The sequence below is a fragment of the Ochotona princeps genome, chromosome 12, assembly GCF_030435755.1.
Source record: "Ochotona princeps isolate mOchPri1 chromosome 12, mOchPri1.hap1, whole genome shotgun sequence".
Taxonomy (NCBI): domain Eukaryota; kingdom Metazoa; phylum Chordata; class Mammalia; order Lagomorpha; family Ochotonidae; genus Ochotona; species Ochotona princeps.
Genome location: NC_080843.1, coordinates 58,753,786 through 58,779,091, shown reverse-complemented (window position 1 = coordinate 58,779,091; position 25,306 = coordinate 58,753,786). Strand labels below are relative to the sequence as shown.

The 25,306-nt window shown below is 40.6% G+C and overlaps 1 protein-coding gene across 5 annotated transcripts in view; it reads left to right on the top strand.

Moving 5' to 3' along the window:
* The window catches only part of FRY (FRY microtubule binding protein), a 440,002-nt gene that overhangs the window by 232,317 nt on the left and 182,379 nt on the right, over positions 1-25,306 (top strand). For all 5 annotated transcript variants that reach the window (XM_058670891.1, XM_058670892.1, XM_058670888.1 and 2 more), the window contains 2 exons: positions 95-294; positions 13,919-13,972. In XM_058670891.1, coding sequence (XP_058526874.1) covers positions 175-294; positions 13,919-13,972 — 174 coding nt within the window. In that variant the 5' untranslated portion in view covers positions 95-174. The remainder of the gene's footprint in view (positions 1-94; positions 295-13,918; positions 13,973-25,306) is intronic.

Genomic DNA, 25,306 nt, shown 5'->3' with positions numbered 1-25,306 from the left:
TGATTCATATCCTTGTACTTATGGTGGAATGCAACCCATCTGAATATTCATGATGTTATTTTCAGCCAGTAAGAACATCCATTCTGTTTTTCAGCATCTCCAGTTGGCAACGGTTACATCAAGCCACCAGTTCCACCTGCTTCTGGCACACACAGGGAGAAAGGGCCACCAACCATGTTACCCATCAGTGTGGATCCAGACAGCAAGCCAGGAGAATATGTCCTCAAGAGTTTATTCGTCAACTTCACCACTCAGGCTGAGCGCAAGATTCGCATCATCATGGCAGAGCCCCTGGTAAGTGTGTGCCCTGAAATCTACCCTTCTCCCTGTCTGTCTGTATGCTGAATCCAGTCGCTCCTCTGCATCCACATCCTTGGGTTCCACAACTCTGCATTCATCCAACTGTGGACCAAAAATCTTGGGGGAGGGTGGGATTGCATTTGTAGTGAATTTGTACAGACTGTTATGTTTGTCATGAATCCCCAAACAATACTACAATTTGCATGCATTTGCATTGTATTGGCTAGAATAAGTCATCTGAGGATGATTTAAGGTGTTTGGAAAGGTGTGTAGGTTTACTGCAAACACTATGACATTGTATTGGAGAGCTTTGAGAAAGGACAAGCTGTGGAACCAGAGATACCAAAGGATGACTGAGCACAACACTTGACCTCCTCACAAAAAGTGAATTACTTTTTCCTAATTTGTAAAGGTGGTTTTTTTTTTTGAAGATAAGTTTCACTGATAACTTTTGAAAAATAATAGTTAGGCTTCTTGAGTTAAGAGGGAAAAAAAATACTGTGCCTGGATGGCTCAACTGCTTAATTCTCCATCTCAGGCGCCAGCATCCCATATGGGAGCTGGTTTGTGTCCAGGCAGCTGTGCCATCCATCCAGCTCCCTGCTTGTGGCCTGGGAAAGCGGTCAAGGATGGGCCAAAGCCTTGGGACCTAGCACCCGCATGGGAAACCTGGAGGAGGTTCCTGGTTCCTGGCTTCGGATAGGTTCAGCACCAGTTGTTGAGGTCACTTGGGGAGTGAATCAATGGACAGAAGATCTTCCTCTCTGTCCTGCTCTCTGTATATCTGACTTTCCAATTAAAAAATTCAAAGATTTTTACTAAGTGTATTTACCTCAGGGTTATTAACTATTATTCTTTTTAAGTTTTTATTAGGAAACTGGAAGTTATTTTTGTGTGTTCTATTTGTAAAATTCCATACATCTACTGAATTTCTCTAATTATGGAAACTTTTTCTTACTTTGGTAGTTTACTCATATAGCTTATTCTTAATATAGTGCCTCTTTCTCCATTCACTTATGGATTTTATTTCTAGAACCCTTAATAGCAACAATGGTAACTATCCATAGTATACTTCATATGTCTCAGACACTGTGTTTAACTTCTCATCTTGCTTCTCATCATTTTGGATAGGCAATATTTATCTGCTTGATAATAGAGAAAGTGGCCCAGAGAAGGTTAAGTAGGTGACTTCAGCCCACTTCTGAACCACTCTGCTCCGCTGCCAGACTTTGCCACGGTCACTGTCATGTAGAGATATCTTTGTTCCCTCTTTTACCTACACAGGGCTCTTTTGTAACTCCAATCAGCCAAGTCAAGCACCTAACTTTCTATTATCTAGAACAGTGTTGATCCTTGGAAGCCTCTTGTGAGACAGCAAAGAGCCTCTCCCCAGACAGAAGCAGGGAAGGAAGCTGCCTGTGTGTGGCCCAAAGCTCATGGGACAGTGGGAGAAGGAGAGGGCGGTGAAACACAGAAGAGTCCCTTCATTCCTTACCACTGGATAAGTGTGCAAGTGCTTGGCGAAGGCTCTCTGAAATTGTGAATCCTCCTGACTTTTCCTAAGGAACTGGCAAGTTGAGTAAAGGTTGAAAGATGCTTTAAGGACTGCATCCTGACTCTTCATTTCACCTGTTTTTGAAATAAATATTTAAGAGTAATTTTGTATGAGTTTTTCTTGAATTCAACATTACATCTGAAGTCTCTGGACCATAGCAGTCCTCTAATTAGAGGTAAATATTTTGTTCCTGACTCCTGAATCCATGTGTGAGACCCAGAATAAGCTCTTGGTTCATAGCTCAGATTAGTTGAGCACTGACCACTGTAGCCCTTTAAGGAGTGAACCAGTGGATGGAAGACCTCTATGTCTCTGTAAAAATCTGCCTTTCAAATAAAAATCAATAAAAATTTTTAAAAGAAAAATCCCACGTGCCCTTCATCAGGAAGTCTACTTGTGTGCCTCATGTAAGAGGTTTGGCTAGGTACTCAAAAGACATGCTTGATGGTTTGAACTAAACAAATGTATTCAATCGATTTTTGGAAATTGTTATCATTTTCTAAAAAGAGACCATTCATCTATTCCTTATCTGCTGAAAAATATTTGGTAATGTTTTGTCTGTTATTGCTTATTTGTAGGACAGTAAATGTGAGTGACTTTTATGTCTTGTTACCTAATTCTAAAAGTACAAAAGTAGATATTTTTTGCTATAGCCATAGAAAGAATTGTTATTTTGAGGTATATAGAGATAATTTAAGTGAATTTTAAAAACTATCCCACTGTTTGTCGTGTTGAGTTAGATTTATGGAGAAAGATATTGAATCCTTTAGAACTGAATTAGAGATTAGTTTGTATCAAATTGCAAATTATATTCTCCCCTGACTAAAACTTGAGATAGCAAAAGTGGTATGTGCAAGTTTGGAAGCATGCATTTATGATGTGAGTGCTACTGAAGAATCTGCACTTTTCAGTGTTGTTTTTGAGAGGCCGACTGAGAATTCTACTGTGAACATTGTGAATGCAACATCAAATTAAAGTTTGAGTTTTATTTGTGACTTTCCAAATTCCAAATACCTAAACTTCATTTTGGAATAAGGGGACAACAAAATGAAAGTGTTTGCCCAAATCAAATTTTGGAATTCTTTTCTGTATAAATATCTTTCTAAACATCTTTCCCTTGATCAGCAGTGTTGCTGTTTGTACCCAAGGGACACTCAGGTCATATTCATTAACATTGATGGATAAGTCAGTAATTCAATTCTATTTTTATAGCTTCATAGAGACATTTGATAGCATTTGCTCCTGTCCAGTCATACCAATTATTTCACCTTCCCCAAGCACAGTGTTCTAAATAATCCAAATGGGACCATCTGTGTCTCTTTCAAGTGTTTATTTTTAAAATGACATAACGGATATGATGTTTTTTCTCCTTGCATTGAATTCCTTGCCTGTAGTTTAAATTTTTTCCTTCCCAAAGTGCATATAAATTTGTTTAAAAATCAATGTTGATAATTAGCAAGTCACTCAGAGTTGTATATATAAATGTCCTTATTTCGCTCACAATTGTTAATGGTGGTTTAGCTGGCCATTGGATTCTAGCTCAACATTAAGTTTCCCTCTTTTGTAGTAATACTTTTGTGGTATTGCCTCTGTCTGTGTTGAAATGTCTGATTGATTGATTATATTTTCCTGAATTGTTTATTTTTTTCTCCATTTGCTTTTATGATTTTTCTTTGTCTTTGGTGTCTTGCAATTTTATTTCACTGTTTTTGGAGATAAATTTATATATTTTTTTCCTCTTGGAGATGCTTGTGCTATTGGAATTGGGTATTTATGTCTGCCATAAATTATGAAAGTCACTCCATATGTAAATATTCATCTCTTCACGTTCCTTCTTCTCTTCTTCTGGAACTCCTGTTAGTTGTATAATTGGCCATCTCATGCTATATTACATATATATTTAACTTTATGTGTGTATGTATATACATACATATATTTAACTTTAATTTTATTATTCATATTTGTATCCACTGCATTCTTGGTTTTTTCAGATCTTTTAATTCACAATATTCTCTTTTGCTTTGTCTCACCAATTGCTTAACACCTAGTGATACTTTTAAATTTGTCCTATTTTTGATTGCTAGAAGAGTTATGTTTCTCTTGTAAAATGCTTTTTTGATTTTTTTATTGTGTTTTGTTCCATTAAGTTTGTGCGTTTTCTTTCATGGCTTCAGTCACCTTAAACATACCTTCTGTCCTCTTGTAGACTACAGTTCTGTTATGAAGCCATTTGAGATTCTACTTTTCTGTTTCTGCAGGCTAAATTTGGTCTATGGTAGATGGCTTGCCGTGTACTTTGACAAGTTTTTAAGGAGTTCTTTAAATGAGACTTGGTTTTCTATGAATCTTCCTTATAGTCATGAATGTGGGATGTTTCTCTAGCATGGCTTTGGTTTTGTATCTTTATATTATCCCAGAATTATCACTGTTCAAGGCTAGATATTCTGTTGGTGTCTTGACTTGGGGATTTCTGCACCTGGCAGGTGACATAGATAGAGATCCCTACACTCTTGTAAAACATTAGCCAGTCCTTTCAAATTCCCTGTGATGACTTTTTTCTTGTTTTTGCCTAGGATCCAGGCAGAAGCTACTTGAATATCTATTTCACTGTACTGATGGATAGGTTTTTTTTTCCTCTAGTCCAGTACATTTCTGTTTAGAACCATATTTGTGGTTGGACATCTGGTTTCCAGTGTCCTGCTTCTCCAGTCCACAATTTCCTGCCTGCTGCTAGAGGATAGAAAGGCCTGCAGGATAACGAGACAGTCCTTCTGCTGGGCAACCATTGCACTGCTCGCTTTGCTCCTCATCTTCCTTTCCCTTCGTCTTTCTGGTGATTTCATTTTCTCATTTAAAAGCTTTATTTTTTTTTAATGTTTCGAATTTATTTGAAGGACGTAGAGACAGAGCAATAAAGAAACAGATAGATACCACCTTTGCAAGGCCCACACACCAAATGCCTGCAATATCCAAGACTAGAAACTGGAAGCCAGGACCTCCAGCCAGTTGTCCAAAAGCAGGAGGTGCGTTAGGGGCAGGTGGTCAAGGATCTAAATACCTAGAGCCACTAACTGCTGTCTTCCAGGATACAGACTAGCAGAAATCTGGAAATGGAGAACAAGAACTTAAACACAGGCCTGCCAATTTGGGTTGCGGGCATTCCAAACAACATTTTAAGCACAGAGCCAAATGCCTGCCCCCAAATGATGCGTTTCTTTTAAAAATGTTATTATCCTATCCAATACAGCCACATGTTTATTGCATGTGAGAGTTTGGATTGTGTTAGTCCATCTTCCTGCACAAGTCCTCTGCAGAATTCTTGGATTGTTTCTCATGCAGCTAAAGCCAAGGGGAGCCTTTGTGCTGTGAGAACAATGTACAAGCAAAGGTTTCAAGGGCAATGGAGGGGGCCCCCAAGATAAATAAAAGGAAAAATGAGGAATTTGTCGCTAATTCTTTCTCCTCAGTTCTAGTCTAATGAGTCTTTTCCATTCCTTTCACAAAACCATTTCTCACTCTTCCACACCTTATAGGTCACAGCCTGTCTTTGTTCCACCATGCACTTGTGGTTCTCATCTGCCAGCAAACATGTATGCATATGGCACTCTCTTCCTTGAATACCATTAACATCCTCACCCTGTCTTCTTGCCAAACCCCAACTCCAATACCTCATCACCTTAATTTCTTCCCTGGTGTTCCTTTAAAATCATGTTTATGTCAGTACACACTCACATAGAACCAGAAATCTCTATCTGAAGTACCATCCTATTCTTTCACACACCCTGGTTTGTTGTTTTTGGATTAATTAAAAGACTAGACTACAAAATATTAAGTTTGAGGAGTAAAGTTTATGTTACAAAACTTTCAGTTATGTGTCCTTAACAGTTTATAATGTAAAATGCATTTTATGAAGATCAGGCTGAGGTTGTTTTTAAGTGGAAGCTGCAAATCACTTGGAGGCAATATCTGTGTCTGGTACATCATGTCTCTCTCTCTCTCACACACACACACTCACACCCCACATCCATGTAGTGAGAGCAGTACTTTATATATCATAGATAATAAGTGTCTTTTTTGAAATAAAGGAACAATTACATACAGGAATGAATATAATAGGAATATGTTAAATTACAGGAACTTGTGTATTTTCCAGAAGTCTTCTTGCTTGCAGAGGTATGTTAGTAATAATGGATTTTGTCCTGATAATAATGGATTTTTTTCTATCCTTTGTTCTGGGCAGATGAATGTCCTACAATGTTCTGAGTACAGAGACATTGATTTTCAACTTCTTGTATTTGGGCATCTGAGTATACCTCATTATTCCCTTTGTGGTCACCTGCACTAACTCCCACCCAACTAATGGGTAAAAAATCAGGTTAAGTCTTACTAGTCACAGTCTCAAAATGTTCACTCTCATATCTATGAATTTCTCTTTGTGTAGCACCTGCCACTATAGCTAAAGGCATTTAGCATCTTAAAACATTCTTCTCCAAAAACAAGACTCTCCATAATTTCAAAATTCAAGAGCACCCATCAGTTTTGACTTTGTGGATTGAATTAACAAGAAGTAGTATAGATCATCTACTTTGATCTAGGTTTGAATCTTCATTCTACTCTGCTCCTACTGTGTGCTTCTGGAAAAATCACCTAAATGTTACTCATCATTACTTTTCTGTAAAATGGTGGCCACCGCAAAGCTAGTTTTTGGCACTAACATGTGTGACAACTGAAGTACACCTATTTACTCCCTTATCTCTTGGTTTACAAACTGTGGCTTAGTGGTTCGAGGCTGGTTTAGTCTTCCATTGTCTCTGCAAAAGGCTGCAGTGGATGCTGAATCAGAAATTAGGCCAGGGATTCCATCTGGACCTAGCCATTCTCATGCTTGACAGAGCCACATAGATAAAGACTATTGTCTTCTCTTTCTGCTTTGAAACATGAACACAGGACAAGATCTTCTTGACTTTAGGGAATGATAACAGAGTGGGAGAGGGCTGTGATCTTCCTCTTCATGTCCTGGAGTGTAAACCCACTTTTAGGATGAAATATGGTGTGAGAATGGGAGTGGCTTTATTATTAGGATTTCTTGAGACTGATAAACCTTTGCTAATAAAAAAGAATTAATGAATGGGATGTGGGCAGGACTTTTCAGACATTGCCACCGTGCTGGGTTTGGCTCACAGGTGTGGGCTGTCAGATAGGTGCTGACCATGTCATGTTGGAATGGTGGCTTAAAAATAACACAGAGTGATCAGGCTGGCTTGCTGGCATGAAAGAACAATGGAGGAAACTTCCGTTTCAAAACAAGACTAAAAGTAAACTGGAAATAACATAACTTTTTTTCTTGGGTAACAAACTCTGGAGAGTGCAGGGTGCCAAATTCTGCACCACACAGCATGAATCTGTAATGAGGTATGTCATGCCGTAAGACCAACCTGTATGAACATCAGGCATGGCCAGCTGGCACACACACTGGAAGACCAAGCAATTAGCTAATGAGAGCATTACTGCATGCTAAGGTTGTTCCAGGTTCAGGCACTAATGTCTGTCAACATGCCTTTGTTCCTTGGCCCTGTGTCTCACTTGGGCTTGCTGCTCTTCCTGGTTCTGTTACAGAATTGAGTTCAGGACACTCTTCCCATCATGCTGAAGTCAACAGGGCACTGTGCTGTTCCAGTGACACTGATGGCACCACCAACAAACTTAGGATGAATGGCTCTTTTTGTCTGATGAATTTGTTTGTGACTGTAAATCATCAGGGAGATACACACTCCCAGCAGTTTCTTCTTTTGATTTTAGACCCTCTCGGGCAGTGTGAAACAGCTTGAGATTAGTAGGCACTCCACTGGTAGTGATAAAAGAGATCACTGATTTTTGCTATGCTTTGGTTTGGTTTTGCTTAGGGACCCATAGGGAGGTCAAGCTCTTAGCCCTCCCTTTGCATGTTACCTCTTCACATGTGTGACTTGTCTGCAGATAACTAGCTGTGAGAAATTATCAGACCTTCCCCCTTTGCTTTAATATTTCAGGAGTATGGCAATTGGGAAACCCCACTTTTCTGAAGAATGGAAGTAGTAACTCTTTAGATCAAGTTCAGGTCTTTATCACGTGCAGGTCTTCATGAAACCTGTTGTAACTGGCCTACATAGAAGTCTTACAGTGATTCACTAACCTCAGCCTTTGCACAGTTAACTTGTGTTTCATCGCACCCACGACTGTAAGTTAGTGGTTTTCTGCATTGTCATGCATGCCAGTCTTCCTGTACTGAGCAAATGTTATATGCTTGTTGACTAAGGCTGTGTAAATAGCAGAAACGCCAGCCTAAATGTGTCACTGCTCCTTGGGTTCCAGTCAGCTTCCCAGAAGGGCAATCAGCTAATCTCTTTGGCCAAGCTCCTCCTTAAATAGAGGTCACTATTGCTCTGACTGACCTAATAAGGGAAATACGAAGGGAATAAAAATAATATATAGATATAACTCCGTGTGGAGTGTCGTGATAGAATCAAATTAATGCTGCCCTGAGTGCAGAGTGAAAAGGAACTGCTCACTTGGGGAGTATTTATATCATACTGCTCCAAGTACTGGCTTCTCTTCAAATTAGATAAATAAATACATACATAAATAAATAGCTTAAAATAGCTGTTCTTAGTAAAGCTGTTTGAACTGGCCTCTTGTTTGCTTGCTCCATAAAGGCAATCTCCAGAACCCTGAAAACTCACCCAACCGAGAAACACATAGAGTTAGTGGCTAACATCAGTGATAATTGTTGAACAGATCCATTTAGCTGCAGAATGAGGTGATTTCTCAGGTGAGCTCATAATCCACTTGTTTTTGTACATGGTTAAACTAGTTCCTTTTCTTTGTGATAAATGTGCTTGGAATTACGTACATCGAAAACTTTTTTTTTTTGATGACTCCCAAATGAGACTTTTCAGCTGTGAGATTAGATTTTAATATACCACCATAGCGAAAGTCCAAGTGAAGCTTAAAGCAGATAAACCATGAGAAAAGTATCACAAAGAAATAGAAAATATCAAAAGGGTTTTGTACTTCAATTTAATAATGTCCAGGCCAATCCATCCATGGGTAAGATAGTCATTTTGATGCCCAGTGGTCTGTTAAAAATGCGAAACTAAGTGATAATTTCCCAACTTATCAGTTCTGTTTGATAATTCACTTCTCTTTATAATTTGTATAGGTATCATTTTTTTAATATGAAGAAAATATCTGGGCCCAGTGTGATGTCTCAGTGGCTAAGTCCTTGCCTTGCATGTGTCAGGATCCCATATTGGCACTGGTTCGTGTCTTGGCTGATCCACATCCCTTCCAACTCCCTGCTTGTAGCCTAGGAAAGCAGTCAAGGACGACCCATAACCTTAGGGTCTTGCTCCTGCATGGGAGACCTGAAAGAAGCTCCTGGCTCCTGGCTTCAGATTGGCTCAGCTCCAGCCATTGCAGCTGCTTGAGGAGTGAATCAGTGGATGCAAGATCTTTATCTCTCCTTCTCTCTGTAAATTTTGACTTTCCAATAAAAATAAGTAAACCTTAAAAAAAAAACAAAAAAGATATCACTTGAAAATATATTATGTTGGTGAGAAATAAAATATAATGTGCTGTAATAATAACATAATACTTAGTACTGAAGTTCAGTCCTTACCATCTGTTTGACTCATTTTTGCTATTTTCATAATACTGAAAATAATCAATGAAACTTTGGGCAGAATCTTAAATTATGATCAGCACAAGGTCATGCTGAAGAACACTTATGATCTATTATATTTTTAGATATTTATTTTATTTGAAAGAATAACAGGGAAAGGGAGAGGTAAGGACTGGACTTTCATTTCACTAAGTTGTGTTTACAGATTGAAGGGGGTAGGATTGGAATGTGCTAGTAAGTTTTCCCAAGATGATTCAGCCCTGTGGCATATAGCTAAGCCGAAAGACTGGCCTATGGAGGCCACAGAGAAAGTGTGCCTGAAAAAGTGGGAGACCAGGTGGGAGGCGGTGTGACTTACGTGAAAACAGGAGGATGTTAGCTAGCAGTAAGACGCCAGTGAAGATGAAACATTGGAGTGCCTGGGTTCAGTTCCTTGCTCTTGTGCGTGATGCAAGTGTCCTGCTAATGTAGGCTCTGCAAGGCTACAGGTGATGGCTCAGCTGCTTGTGCCACCACAGCCCTGGTGTTTGTGGGCATGTATGCAGCCAACCAGCATGTGAGAGCAAGCACACTCACTCTCTCACTGTATCTCATCTCTGTGCCTCATTTTTTTTTAAAGTGGGAAGACATATTGGTGAGTAGCATTGCTGAAGCTGAAAGTCCAGGAAGAAACGAAAAGTGCTGTGAGCTGCCCACCAAATCTGTCACTTGAAAATTTATGAGGGTCTTTAAGGAGGCTATTTTTACTGGTGAAAGAAGAACCATGTTGTGAGTGGTTACAGAGTGCACAGGGAAGATAAGTGTAGACCATTCACTGCAGGACTGAATTTGAGGAGAGCTGGATAGGAAGAAAAAGCCAGGGCTGGGGGTTTAGTCAACCAAGGCATCACGGTAAGGTGGTTTAAACATGTTGACAGCTGAGGGGCAGACAGGAGGGGACAGGAGTTAGACTGCACACAATGGGAGGGAGGAACTGCTGATGGAGCATCATCCCAGAGGAGTCAGTAGAGGACCGCTTTACTGCCAGTGTGCTCACAGTCTGTTTAGCGCATGCAGCAGGCACGGGAGGCTGAAGCTGAAAATTCCATGATGCTGACATTGTGATGCGGCAGGTTAAACTTTGGCCTGTCATGCAGGCATCCCATACAGATGCCAGTTCAAGTCCTGGATGTTCTGCTTCCCATCCAGGCCCCTGCTAATACTCCTGGGAAAGCAGTGGAAGAGGAACCAAACCTTTAGGCCCTCTGATACCCTTTTGGGGGACCTGGATGGAGTGCCAGTCTCCTGATTTTGACCTGGAATGGCCCTGACCATTGTGGCTATTTGTAGAGTGAACCAGCAGATGGAAGATATCTGCTATTCCCCTGTCTCCGTCAATCTACCCTTCAAATAAATATTGCTTAAAATTAATGGTACTTTCCTATGAAACTGTGTCACGTAATACAATGTAATTAATGAATAAATTAATTTAAAAAATTAATGGTACTTTATATCCAAAAGAAAGGAATATAATACAAACACAAACTAGTGAAAGTGCTATCTTACACTCCTTGGTGAGTGCTAGAATTCATTGTTTTGTGTGCTTGCTTTTTTATAATTAATTTTGTAAAAGATTTATTTATTTTTGTTGGAAAAGTAGATTTACAGAGAGAAGGAGAGTCAGGAAGACCTTCCATCTGCTGGTTCAATCCCCAAGTAGCCGCAATCGCTGGAACTGAGCCAATCTGAAGCCAGGAGCCTCTTGTGGGTCTCCTACGTGAGTACAGGGTCCCAAGGCTTTAAGGTGTCCTCAACTGCTTTCCCAGACCACAAAAAGAGACCTGGATGGGAAGTGGAGCAGGTAGGACATGAACTGGCACCCATATGGAATCTCAGTTCATTACTTTAGCTGGTAGGCTACTGCACCGGGCTCTTTTTATTTTTAATACCTGTGAGAGCTGTTCTTCTGTTCAATTAAAATGAAGATTAACTTTGTAGCCAAATTTAATTGAAGTTTCCCTCCACTCTTCACATAGTGGATTTGTAGTTGGTATTGTTCACTTTGGAGGAGAAAACAGCTCTCCTCAAATCAGCAAAGCCAGCTGTAAATTGGAAAGAATAGCTCAAGAGTTTCCAGTTAAAAATTGGTTGCTAAAACAGTTCTGGCAATGTTCACATTTCATATCAGCGCCGCATCTTAAGTGCTACTACCTTTAGTTTATCAGAAATACTCTCTATTATTCTTGTGATGTAAGTTTTTCTCTCTGTTGTGAGTGAAAATCAGCATGCATTGCTCTGATTACAGATATTTATCTTAATAATGAACTGAAACAAAAGAGAATCCACTTTGTCAGTTTCTTCAAACATCCTTTATAGAAAGATCTTCAAGGGTTGTAACAGCAGTTAGCTGTTAGTTATTGGGCGATTGTTCATTAGCTATTAAGAGGAACCTGGCCCTTAGTTTACCTGTGGGTCAACTGAGGCAGGTTTGGTAGGGACCCAGTCAACATGAGTGGAGGATGTTTTCAAGATGGTTTATACCCCCAGGTCTCTGATGGCCTCTTCTGTCTTCAAAGTTGAGTCAAGGCTGGTACAACTTATTGGAAAAGAAAATACATATATCCAGTGTGGTTTTGTTTTTTTTTTTTTTTTACATTTTTATGTATGTATTTGAAAGGCAGAGAGTCAGCTAGACAGACAGAGCTCCCACCCACTTGTTCACTTTCAAGATGCCCCCAACAGTTGCAACTGGGTTTGGGCTGAAGTGGAGAACTCAGTCCATGTCTCCCATGTGAGTGGTAGGAACCCAAGTACTTGGCTGTCACTGCTGCCTCCCAAAGTCTGCATTAGGAAATGATTGGCTGGAGGCAAAAGCCAGGGGCAGGTGCAGAACCCATGCACTTTGAAATGGGACTCTGGTGTTCTCACTGCCATAAGCAGCATTTTTCTTTGGTTCCAGCTGAAATAGGGCACCCACAGCTTAGTTCTGATGGTGCTAGATGAAACACCTCAATGTCATTGCAGCAGATTGATCCACCGAGCTCCGCTGTCCGATGAGGTAGGGGAAGTTCACTGGGCAGTTTCATCCCACATTCTGCGGAACAAAGAGCACCAACCACAGTAGCTCCATTATGAAATCCTTTGCTAACTGCTCAGACCACACATGTAGAGTATAGAGTTTCACTGTCGGTGATATCAAACCCCTCAGTTAATTATCTGTAAACTTGTTCTTAGCATCAAATGCACTGTGTAGTCTCCAGCCTGGAGAAGTTGGTAATGTGTGAAGAATAGGAATGTGTTGCTCTCAGTGTTGGAGTCTTGGGTGTCCCTTGTCAAGGCACCTGTACATTCAGCAGGTGCCGAGGGCCTGTGCCTCAAAGGGAGAGCTTCATCAGTGTATCCTACCTGCTCGAGGAGCAAACGGCCACTGTAAGGCCTCTTCTCAAAGGCACCAATTCCATCCATGAGAATTCTACCTTCATGATTTAATGCCTTTCCATGGTCCCTACTTTCTAACGCCATCACCTTGGCGAACAGGAATTTTGAAGACACGTTCAGACCATGTTATATAATAAATCTCAAAAACACATTCCTCTATCCAGCCTAAACTCTGTACCCTTTGACCCGTATTTCTTCCATCTACCACCCCTACCACCAATGGTCTGTGGTAACCACCATTCTATTCTGTGCTTCTGTGAATTAATTGGACTTTTTTCAATTCCACAAATGAAATTTTGTGTAGTATGTATCTCTCTTTGCCTGGCTTTGTATCATAAGCTCCACTTTGTCCATGCTGTCAAGAATGACAGTATTTCCTTTAAAAAAAGGCTGATAAGTATTCCATTGTGCAGTTAAGTGACATTTTGCTTATCCATTCATCCAGAAATGCACACTTAATGTGCCTATTGTGAATAAAACTTTAATGAGCATGCACATGCAGCTATCTTTTTATTATGTTTCATTTCCTTTGGAAGTAACATTGCTGAATCATGTTAGTGCTACTTTTAGTTTCTTGTGTAACCCCCATTCTGTTTTCCATAATGAAAATCACTAATTTACATTCCCACCCACCGTATAAATAGTGCCCTTTCCTCCACATCCTTGCCAACACTTGTCGTCTTTGTTTTTGTTTTTATTGATAAGTCATTCTGATGGGTATGAGGTCATATCTTACTGCATTTTTAACTTGCATTTCCCTGAGTATTATTTCCTTAATGTTTTTGAAACATTTATATGTGTTAGCATCACGAATATTAGTGGTAATGATCAGACACTGTATGCTAAGGTCAGACTAGCAAAGGAAGAATTTCTCACACATTTAAAAACAGTTGCCTCCTCATTTCATAAATACAGAAATGAATAAAAACAATTACATTAAAGAGACAATGTTTCAGAGCCTGTAATAATTTCTTTTTTCTTCCTAGGAAAAGCCTTTGACAAAATCTCTACAACGTGGAGAAGACCCCCAGTTTGATCAAGTACGTGATGTATTATGTGTGTTGTGTCCTGGTTTTTATTTATTTTGATGTGCACAGAAGACAAGATGCTGGCTTGCAATTGTGCTGACGAATGTCCTCGAAGAGAATAGTAGTAGATGGCCTAAAAATGTTCCCTGGGCACCATGCAATGGCTCAGCTGCTACTTGCTCCACTAGTAAGGACCAGGATCCCATATGGGTACCAGTTCATGTCCCACCTGTTCCACTTCCCATCCAGCTCTCTGTTTATAGCCTGGGAAAGCAGAGGAGGATGGCCCAAAGCCTTTGGACCCTGCACCCACATGGGAGACTCAGAAGAGGCTCCTGACTCCTGGCTTTGAACCAACTCAGCTCCCGCCATTGTTGCCACGTGGAGAGTGATCCATCAAATAGAGGATCTTTCTGTCTTTCCTAATCTCTGTAAATCTGCCTTTCCAATAGAAATTCATGAATGTTTGAAAAAATTAAAAACTATGCCCTATGGCATTCAGAGATGGGCTTTCCAGTGGATATTCAGCACATACCTATCAGTTTGAATTAGAAATAGCTGGAAAGTGATGGAAAATATAAGTCCCCTACTGAATGTTTCCTAAATCTTTGTAGCACCAGAATTAGGGAAACAGAGAAAAAAAAAGGTATCTCAAAGGAAATTTTATTCCAAAATAGATGATTCTGTTGAACCAGTACTAAATCATATTCAGATGTCTCCATTAGAGCTTATACACATTCTCATACCTACTCTTACGTACTTGCCACATTGCTGTCATTGGTGATACAAAATTTATGATGGGGGCCAATGCAGTGGTGTATCAGGCTGGCCCACTGCCTGTGGTGCAGGCATCAAATATGAGCGTTCAAGTCATGGCTGCTCCATTCTGCTCCCTGCTGTGGCCTCAGAAAACAGCAAATGGGCCCTGCACTCACATGGGAGACCCAAAGGAGGCTACTGACTTCCAGTTTCATACCAGCCCAGCTCTGGCTGGTGCAGCCATGTGGGGGATAACTCAGAGAATGGAAGATGTCTCTTTCTGTCTTTCCCTCTGTCTCTGTAATTCTGACGTTCAAGTTATATAAACAAATCTTTTTTTAAAAAATTCAGATGAACTTCAGTTATTTAATAGTTCATAATGCTGTGAGAGAGAGGCTAGCTCAACCATAATTTATAAAACAGTAAAAAATCTTAGATTCAAAACAAGAATGTAGCAGGAACAGACCAATTTAGGACGATGGCTACAATGAAAGTGATTTGAAACCAAGTCAGGACTAATAATGGGATCTTTACCTATTAGAATAGGTAGTAAACGTAAGAAATCAGGATCTGATAGATAATATTTGAAAGTCTTGAGGAAGGTTTGAGGTCTGTTTATAAGAATGAGAGATAACAGGGCATTAGAGAGAGGTAATAACGTACCTACTGCAGCTGATGACCAACAAGAAAATTTAAACCACCTTGAGTAGTTCTGTGGCCTGTTCTGCCTTGGTGATTTATTATGGTCTCTTGAAAAATACACAGTGTATAGGCCTTTGAACTTGACTTGAGTATGGAATGCAAGGAAGATATCTCGGCTTTGTGTGACCTAGAAATACTACCCTAGACTGCAGAGTCAAGATCGTCTGTCTGCATTGTTTATTACTGTGTTCCCTGGGAGAGACCTCAGAGTTCATATTAGGCCAGCCCTGCAACACCTCTGTGGCTGCAGGCCTGCTCTCCTGTTTCTGGTAGAGCTGCGTGTTTCTGGAACACTGCTGAAATGGAGGCTGGGCCTCATCTCTGTGTCACAGGGCTGCCTTCGCTAGTCACACTGTCAGTTGCTATGGTTACATGACAGGAGCTGGAGTGGTCAGAGATGTGTGCAGATGGTGTACGATGCTTGGGGTCACCATTTTAGAACCGTGGCATGTTGCAGCTCTGCTCCCTTTAGGAGTATAAAGGTGTATTATCTATCTACTAAATGTTTCCACTATTTTCTATTCATTGCCTTTTTATTCTATTACCATTGCCCTTGTCTCCAAAAAAAAAATTGTTCTCCAACTTAGTGTACCTCTTTTTTATTATCTGAGAAAATAACTCTAAATTTTATAATCATGGGTAACCATTATTCCGAAATAATTAGGCTTCAACACAATTTCTGAATTTTTGTTCGGCCTTTAATTCTGCATCTCAGCATTGTGAAAAAGAGATGGCCTTCAGAATTAGATGGACCTGGGTTTAGGTTCCTATTTGGGCACCTCATTGGCTAGATTCCCATTAACCTTGCAGCTTAAAGACTTGCCTGTGGCCCTGCAGCATCAGACTCACCTGAGGCCTGGGTAGGCCCAAAGCCACGCAACCAGCAGCTTAACAAGACCCACAGGTGACTCCAGATCTACCTTTAGGTTTGAGAGCCGTGTTACCTGGAGAAGCTTCGGCAGGAAACCAGTAGTGAGGGGTCACTGAGAACTTTCAGGAAAGGCACAGCAAATTGACCTCTGGTTACTAAATCATAAATTCACAGAACCTACAAAAGGTAGCTCGCTTTTGGCCATAGCCTGAGGCCCAGACCATGTCGAAGCTTGAAGTTGGTTCATCTGTGGATTCCATGAAAATGAAGGCAGCAAAGGAGCTTTCAAGAGTGTCTGCTGTGGTTTGACTGTATTGTGCTCAAAATTCAGGTGTTGCTCATGGATGGCAGTAAGACACGAGGCCTTTAAGGGTAATTAGGCCCAGGTGATGGCTTGCATGTAAATGAGACAAGGTAGTGTTGTAAAAGGGCTTGCAGAAGCAAGTGGGTGCTTTTGACTCTCTGCCTTGTGAAGACGCATTACTCTGGAGGTGGAAACAGGACCTCAGTAGAGAGTGAACCCAAGTCAGCCTGCACTTCAACTTCTGAGCCTCCAAACCTGTAAGTTTACGTTCTTCATAAATTACCTGGTTTCAGGTCACTCGTTAAGTAGCACAAAACCAGCCATGCAGTGCCCACCCACTGTTTCCACCAATGAATTATGAGAATTATCATTCTGTTAATCTTAGTCACTTTCCCTTAATCAAATCATGTGATTTCTCTTGTTCTGATTCAGTAGAATTTTGATCTGGAATTCTGCAGGAGTTTGTGTATGGGAAAGCGCACGCTGGAGAGTCTACCTTGGTACAGACTCCATATGCTAGGAGCGATTCCATACCCCAGGAGCGGACCCCATACCCTAGGAGCTTTTCTTTTTCTTCAGAAGGGCAATTACTCTTTGTTATTTGTTTTTCTCTTTCCTGTAAAAGAACTTCTTGGGTACACTTTGAAGCTTCCAGAAAGCTGGGGCTACAGTTTTAATTAGTGGAGGTATGCTTGACCCCAGGAAAATACCTGGAAATTAAGTTCAGCTTCTGACCATTATGAAAGAGGTAACACATTTCATCCTAGGCAATTCTGATAATGGTGTGAACAGAAACTCATCATAGCAATGGCAATCAGTTACTGAATGCTTTACCGCCATTGGTCTGTGAGGGTGTGCTTTATCCTACCCAAAAGATAACTGGGAAAAAGAGATGAAGTGAGGTCTATATGATGTAAATGAAGCAAGGTAGGGACTGTCGAGAGAGAAAGTTAGAGGGAAAGTTAAAGGGCAACCTGGCCTAATGGGGTAATTGTGAATATATGCGCAACCTTATAGCAACCTTAGAGTGACCCTATAGCCTAAAAGGACCCTGCTTTTTTTTTTTTTTTTTTTTTTTTTTGCTATATTGCTTGTACATTGTTTCTAGTCCTGCACCAAATTTGGGGTGAGAATAAAGTTTCATAGCAAAGTGAAGAATACAATAGAAATTCTTGTGAAAGGTCAGTTGAGGTTTTCTAATGTAAACAAAGCTGTGATAATTAGGCAGAATGATTTCTGTAAACCTTTGTCAGTGCTCATATTACTTGTGCAAAGAGTTAAACGTAGGACAAAAATTTGTGTCATTCAACAAGGAGAAGCAAAGGGCAACTAAGGTTTTAAACCACAATTTGGAGCTAATTCCATTTAAATCAGCAAATTCTGTGTCAGAAGCATGCTCGGATCACATGCAAGAATTAGATAGTTTCTGTCCTCCAGAAATTCTGTTGCAGATGGAAGAGAGATTCCTCTGGGACACTATGCTGTAAACACTACAGGTGTTTATGCTCTGGAAATCAGATAAGTTAACCCTTTAATGCTAGGAAGATGAATTAGCTTGAGTCACAAGTAAGCAGATGATCCACCAGAATTAAAATTTACCTGGGGGCAGGTCTTAGGCATAGCACATCCCATACTGCAATGCCTGGTTCAAGTTCCAGCTCGACCTCTGATCCCGATTCCTGCTAATGTGTCGCTTGAGAAGTACCCGACACAGCTAAGTACTTTGTACCACTCACATGGGGATTCCTGGCTGGAGCTCCAGGCTCCTGTCTTGGTGGCTGCATGCATTCTGAGAGTGAATCAGAAGATGGAGGATGTCTCTCTTTGGGTCACTCTAGCATTATCTTTGAAATGCATTAATTAAAAACTAAATAGAAATATTTGTTAGGAACAGACATTTGGCCAAGCGGTTAAAGTTTTTATATCCCTCATGGAAGCGTGTTGGTTCTGTTCTCAGTCCTGGCTCTTGACTCCAGCTTCCTGCTAATGTGCACAATGGATTGCAGCAGTGATGGCTCAAGTATTTAGATTTTTCTGCCCATGTTAAGAGACCTGGATGATGCTCTCATCTCTAATCCTGCCCTGTCCTCCACACAACTGCCATTGTGAGCAGTGAATAATCAGATGAGAGTTCAACAATAAAATATACCTTCTGCATAGATGAACATGATGTCGCCAAGGGTATATTGAAGAGGAGGGCTCTTGGTGGATAAAGGAGAAGTTGAAAGTGAGAAAGAACAGAATATAGGGGAGTCACTGGCAAAGAGGTGAACTGGGGCTCATTGCAGCAGGTGCTAGGGGCCAGCTTCGCCTAGACACAGGTGAGGAGCTCAGCTAATAAAGAAACTTGACCTGCAGAGGAGGCAGCTGAAGGAAGGCTCTGCATTGGTTTATATGTTCTGATTTTTCAAGAGAACACCTCAAGAGAAGTAACCGGGACTCATCTATTTTTGTGGTCACTCAAACAGAGTGGAGCACGTGAATGAAGACAAAACTGAAAGAATTTAGAATCAAGAGGTGGGATCCACAAAAGAGTGGCCAGAAACAGGAGAATCCTAGGGAGAGGCTCTGTGGGGCAACAGTGGCCCAAGTGGTGAAGGGACCTAGCAACAGGTACAGGTGCAGGTACTTAGGAGCTCATCAGAAGCCAGCTTGGAGAAAGCCTTTCTGTTCACTGAGGTGTGGAATGCCTTCTTACTATGGATACATGGCTGTTAGTGTGACACATGCTTTCGCAGAAAAGTTACCATGCCCTGTTGTGACTGGCAGCACTTGAGGAACAAGTGTCACAGCATAGTCATGGCACCAGGTCTGGAGAGGAGCTCCCTATCTGTGGAGAGTGAGCTGAATGAAAGGCAGGTTGCACTCATCACTTTTCTTCCAGTGGTTAGCTTCTAATTGGCATGTTCTGCAGACTTCTTTTTTTCAGTGTAAAGGCTGAGACGTTGTGTTACATTCTCCAGAGGAAAAGCACCCTCTCTCTGAATGTGGTCTTGAGTGGGTGGTGATCAGAAACAGCTCCAACAGCAACCTAACTCAACCTCAATGGAAAGTAATACTTTAACCCTTTACAGAGGGAGGTGACAATGCCTGCCTGGTAAGGGATGAGTCTGAGGAAGATTCTGGCTGTTAAACAAAGTAGTTACTCTACTGTTCACATATTTTCCAGCTACATGCATGTGCTGTCTGATTTTCTGTGCCCTTGGAAGCATACCTTGCCTTACGTAATGAGAAAGATAGCTAAATCCATGTGAAGAATCCTTAATCTGAAATGCTTGAAATTGGGTGTATTGCAGATTTAGATTTTTTTTTAGGATTTCAAATATTTCCATACACGTATGAAACATTTTGGGGATGGGACATCTTTGTTTCTAAAATTCTAAAAATTTTATAAAATATTTTTAGCAGCTTTGTTTCATGAAAAATCGTTAGCTCTCAATAAGATTCAGAGCTATTAGGGCTGTTCAATCAGAGCGATTGTATAGTATGTATTTTATGTATTTTGCTGTGAAAAGTGTTTCTCCAACTTTGTCTTAAAATGGTCTCATATTTTGAGTGGAAGCTATTTTCTCTTTGCAAAGTGAAATACTATTAATTCCCAGAGAAGCTTGTGCTAGAACAGTTATCTCCGATAGGTTATCTTGCTATGCTGTACACAGAGAAGCCACTGGAGGCTAAGTCAGCTGCACTGTAGGATCCTGGGCAGAAAAACCCCTCATGGGGTACCTGGTAACTTATGCCATTTGCTTAACAGATTTCAAGAGGGAAAAAAGTCCATTGGCTAGCCATTGAATTGGTCCCTGATGATCTTTCAGATAAAGGCGTGAATAGTCTGTGACAAGAAAAAAAGTTGGGATTTAAAGATCAAGAGTAGTTGGCAGTGAGGCAGGAAGCAGAGACGCATTGCTACTACAATGCATTGGAGTTAGAGGAGATGGGGAGACCAAGTATAGGTACGTGGTGTGTGTTTCATGGAACCCTCCTACATGGATGGCCCCAGCTTATAGCAGTTCCACTGATCAATTTCCGGCTTTACTTTGATGAGAAAGCAGTACATGTTCAGTACCCTCACACACTTCAAATGTTGACCTTATCCTTTTCCCTGAGCCTAGGGCTGTGTGGTCTGGTCCTCTCATGATGCTGGGCAGGAGGAGCAGCTGCAGCTACAATTACAAGCTGATATAATCGGTGCTTTGCAGCCTGTGAGTGCTAGCATGTGATGTGCAGTAGGTTAAGGGTAGGAAGTGCACTTGTGTTTTCATCTTCCAGCATCTTCTGCTTTCAGTAGATTTGTCAGGAACTAACCCCATGGCTAGTCACAGAGCCTCTGTACTGAATGAAATACGGGAGCTTCATGCTATACCACCCTGCCAACCGTTATGTCCACATTGCCCATGTAAAATTAACACATTTTTCCAGTGTGGTTGAGCTTCCTGAGAGTCTGACATGAGGATGAGTCAGATATATTACAGTAATTGGTTTTATTCAAGTGGTGGAGTCTGGTTCCAGAATAGGGACAAAAGTTGCCATGCTATGGTAAGTGTCTCTTTCCATTAGCCTTGAAGTGAGCAGTTGCCTGCAGCAAACAGGGGAGCCAGGTGTTCACTGCTTTTTGCATATGAGCTGAAGATAGAACTCCTATCACTCAGCAGCTTCTTTGGATAGCATGTGGCAGGCTCAGGGAAGAAGGCACTGTGTTTCCATCTGCAGAAAGCATAGAAGAGTGGAAACACAAACTCAGTGGAGAGCATTGTAATGAAAGCACCTGTGGCTTGTGCTTGGATGGTGTATGGTTTGTTACCACCTACCATACCCCTAAAGTCGCATTTATCAGGCTCAAATGAGCAAAATTCTGTCACCACCTTGTGCCATCTGTTCTATAATTCTCTTAGTCTGTGAGCTCATTGAGTCATTATAGGTGCTTCAGTTTCAATATTTAGAAATGGAAGGAGGAGACAGACATTTTGGAAGTTCTTTATGTGCCCCACAATTTGACAACATCTCATTTTGTCATCAGAACAGTCCAGGACACTCAAGATTCTTAGTCTAGTTAAGAAGGGACAGAGCTGCAACCTGACCCTGAAGCTACCTGATTTCCCCGTTAGCTTACTGAAATGACGGAAATGTGGCATGTTGACCTGTCAGGAGCACATATTGGGCTCTGACATTAATTTTAGAAACAGCTGTTTGAAATTTAGTGTGGCTGGTCTCCATGGATGTCATCTATATTTGATACTTTGCTCAAAAAGGAACTTCTCTTGGAATTTTCTTCTATATGTTATATATTTTATGCACTTATTTCTGTGTTACATACTTATTAGTTTTTTCTGTTCTTTTTCATACTACTAATAGTTCTGCCTCTCATCTTTAATGTTTATTTTAACTGACACATAAAATTATATATGTATGGGGTGCCATATATTGTTTCAGGAGAATTATGCATATTTCAGTTTCTTAATATATTTAAAATGCCATCAGCTAACAGGGAGCACATGGAAAAGGAACCATCCATTTATAATATATTAAGCTAAAATAGCTTTTTAATATCTTGGGTAGTAACAATTTTCTTTAAGAGGAAGTAGATGAAATTTTAACATTTCAACATGGATCCTAATGTTGCAGTCCAATGAAAATGTATTTAAATTATGTAAGTGATAATAATAGGCAGTAGAGAGTAAAAACAAATAAGCCAGCATTGGACTTAGAATGTTAAATGTTTTATGCAGCATTTCTTAATTATTCTTCAACAAGGCAGTGTATTATATTCTGAGATGAACCAAGTCATTAAAACATAATAATGAAGATGTTCTCTTTACATGTAGGCAAATATATTTAGATTTTTGTATTTTTGATATTATGAAATTAGTGTTTGTCACTCAGCATGCCATTGTCTAGCAGCAGTGTGATACATGATTGAGTCAAAATAAATTGAAAATTACTAGATCAGCATTTTGTGTAATTGCACAGTGATTACCCTGGCCCATAAGATCGTTTTACCCCAGGACTTTGAAAAATCAAACCATCAGTGAAATTACATTACAGTTATTTGTTAAATACAGCACTCATGAGAAGTCAGCATGGTTAATGAGAAATATAGAAGGACTCCAAGGAGGAATTATTTAAATATTTCTGTGTAACATTTTCTCCTTTACATTTAGCAAGTGAAATAAAATGCTGCTGACAAATCACGTCTTCTCTGCAGCATAATGGACAGTGTCTTTCAGCCATTTCTACATAAAAAGCTAAAGTAAACATTGAAACATTTGCAGAGTACATTTAGTGTTCTCCTCCGTCTCCCCGCCTGCCAAAACAAAACACCGGCATGAAATCACTCTGTGACTCTGAGCACTTCATCTCTTCATGCTGCCCAGCACCTAGCTCATGCGTGGTGGAAGAATATAATCATTGAAAAGCAACAAGAGCATCTTTGTAGTGGCCCTGCCCACTCTGCACAGCAGCACAGAGCCAGAATTCAGCTCCCCATTGGCTCCACTCCCCGTAAATGAAGGACTTGAGTAAACCAGAAGCCACTAGACCTTCCTCCTTCCTGAGCGTCAAGGGCCAGGTCTCTGCAGATTCCACCCTTCCTTCCTGAAAGCCCAGGCTCTGAAGAACAGCACCAGAAAGATGGAAAAAGCACACACACACATCCACCCAAGGCTAACCTTTCTTCCCTCCTCTGATGGTCTCAGTGCTCTTGGCCATGCCCAAGGACACCCAGTGACTCTAGTCTGGAGAATGACTGTTTAATCAGTAGTATAAATTATTTTCATGATCATACCTGAGAATTGATGGGTTATGCCTAAGTAAAGTGGTGGGTCATATGTGCTTAACAGTCCAGCTGAAGTTTCTTTTGAAGACAGAAATGTAACAGTTCTGTAATGGAGCTTGTAAATATCCCACCCAAATATTCTGTACCTAACCTTATTTTAAAATGGTTTGGGCTTTACAGAGTAGTCACAGTGACAGTGCAGACAAATGCCAGGGATGGACAGATGACAATTTCCCTATTAACATTTTACATTACTGTGGTCCATGTGTCACAACTGAGAAACCAGCATGTTGTTGATGAAACTCCACATTTTATCTGTTCCATTTTTTTTTACCCACTTGTTTTTTAAATTTTTTTCTTTTTATTGTATTGTTGTTCACAATCTTTACATAGTTAATCACAGTTAAAGGAAAAAGAAGAAAAAAAAAGAAAAAAGAAAAAAAAAGGTTCAGGGGGATAGGAAAGTGGGTAATGCCATTATGTCCATATGGTTTCCATCATGCATCTGAGGTAAAGGGGGACATTGAGGGAGAAGCCCCACCCGGTTTCCCGCCCACCCCAAGTCCCGGGTGTGGGGCATGCTCTGAGATATGTGCCCAAGTGGTGTTAATAGTTCTCCAGTTATGAATCGCTGCCAGTTTCGCTCGATGAGGTCGTCCACTGATTGATATGGCCCATCATAAAGTCTCCGTTTGCCCCATAATTTGCTGCCAATATATAGCTGAGATGAATGACTGTCCCGTTCTGTCTTCTGTCTTTTCTTGGTTAGAGTTCTGAGTTCAGCAGTTCGATTGGGGAGATCTCCAAAGATACTTGGAGGTATTCCCATACCCACTTGTTTTTAATCCCAGGATACCATCTAGGACACTCCTTTACATTCAGAGTTCACATCTCCTTAGGCAGTTTTTTTTGTTTGTTTTTTGGGTTTTTTGTGGGGTTCCCCCCCCCTTTTTTTTTTTAGACAGTTTCTAAGTTGAGTTAGAAGAGGAGATTCTTTGGGTCTTGCTACCCCATCCCTGGAGCCTCTGGGCTCTGATCCCTCTTTCTCTTAGGAACTTTCTTCATTTCCTAGTTTAAAACATTTTAAATAATGAAGACTCATGTATATATCCTTTCTTGTGCTGGTATAACTTTAGATAAAACCTAGTAACTTCTAAGCAGTTATGGCAATCAAATTCACAACCAGGAAAAGTTTGTGGATATTGCTCAGGTTGGGGGAGAGTGGAAGGGATCCTCTTTTTTAAAAAGGTTGTTGTTTTTAATTTAAAAAAGCTAACACTGATAGGTTCATAGAGCAGGTTGAATACAATGGCCCATTTCTTTTCCCTTCTATTTTTCCATTGTAAAGATAATGTACAATTTTATTTGGACGCTTGTAAGCTCTCATGGGTAAGACAGCAAGAAATAAGCTAGCAAGAGATAGGAAGAGGCGATGAAAGCCATGGGTGTCTGTTTTACAGCTGCTGTTAAAGGTGAGAATGGAAAGTTCGGAGGACTGGAAGTATGTCTGCTCCCTTCAGAGGCGTTTCCTGTTTTATAAAAGGAGGTTGGGCCTGGCCTGCTAACTGCAGAAGTGTGCTAAGTTAACCAAAAATTTCCATTTCTTCCACTACTTCCCCAGCTCCAGCCGAGAAGATCATCTCGCCTGGCACTGTGGCAGGAATCTCATTCAATTCAAGTGTTTGTTTTCTCCCACACATCTCTGCTAGAGTGAACCTCCCAAACACCATTTTTATGGGCCTACTGCAGAGCTCTGTAGAGACTTCACATTTTCTAGAAAAGAAACTTTCCAACAATATGTTCCTCTACTCTGTCTTAACCAAACTCTTTTCAACTTCATCTCCTGAATCAATATGCAGTCATTATGGAACACTCTTACATCATTACCATTTCCAGCTTTGGATCTTTGTATAGTTTAGTTTATAGTTCTTATCTCTT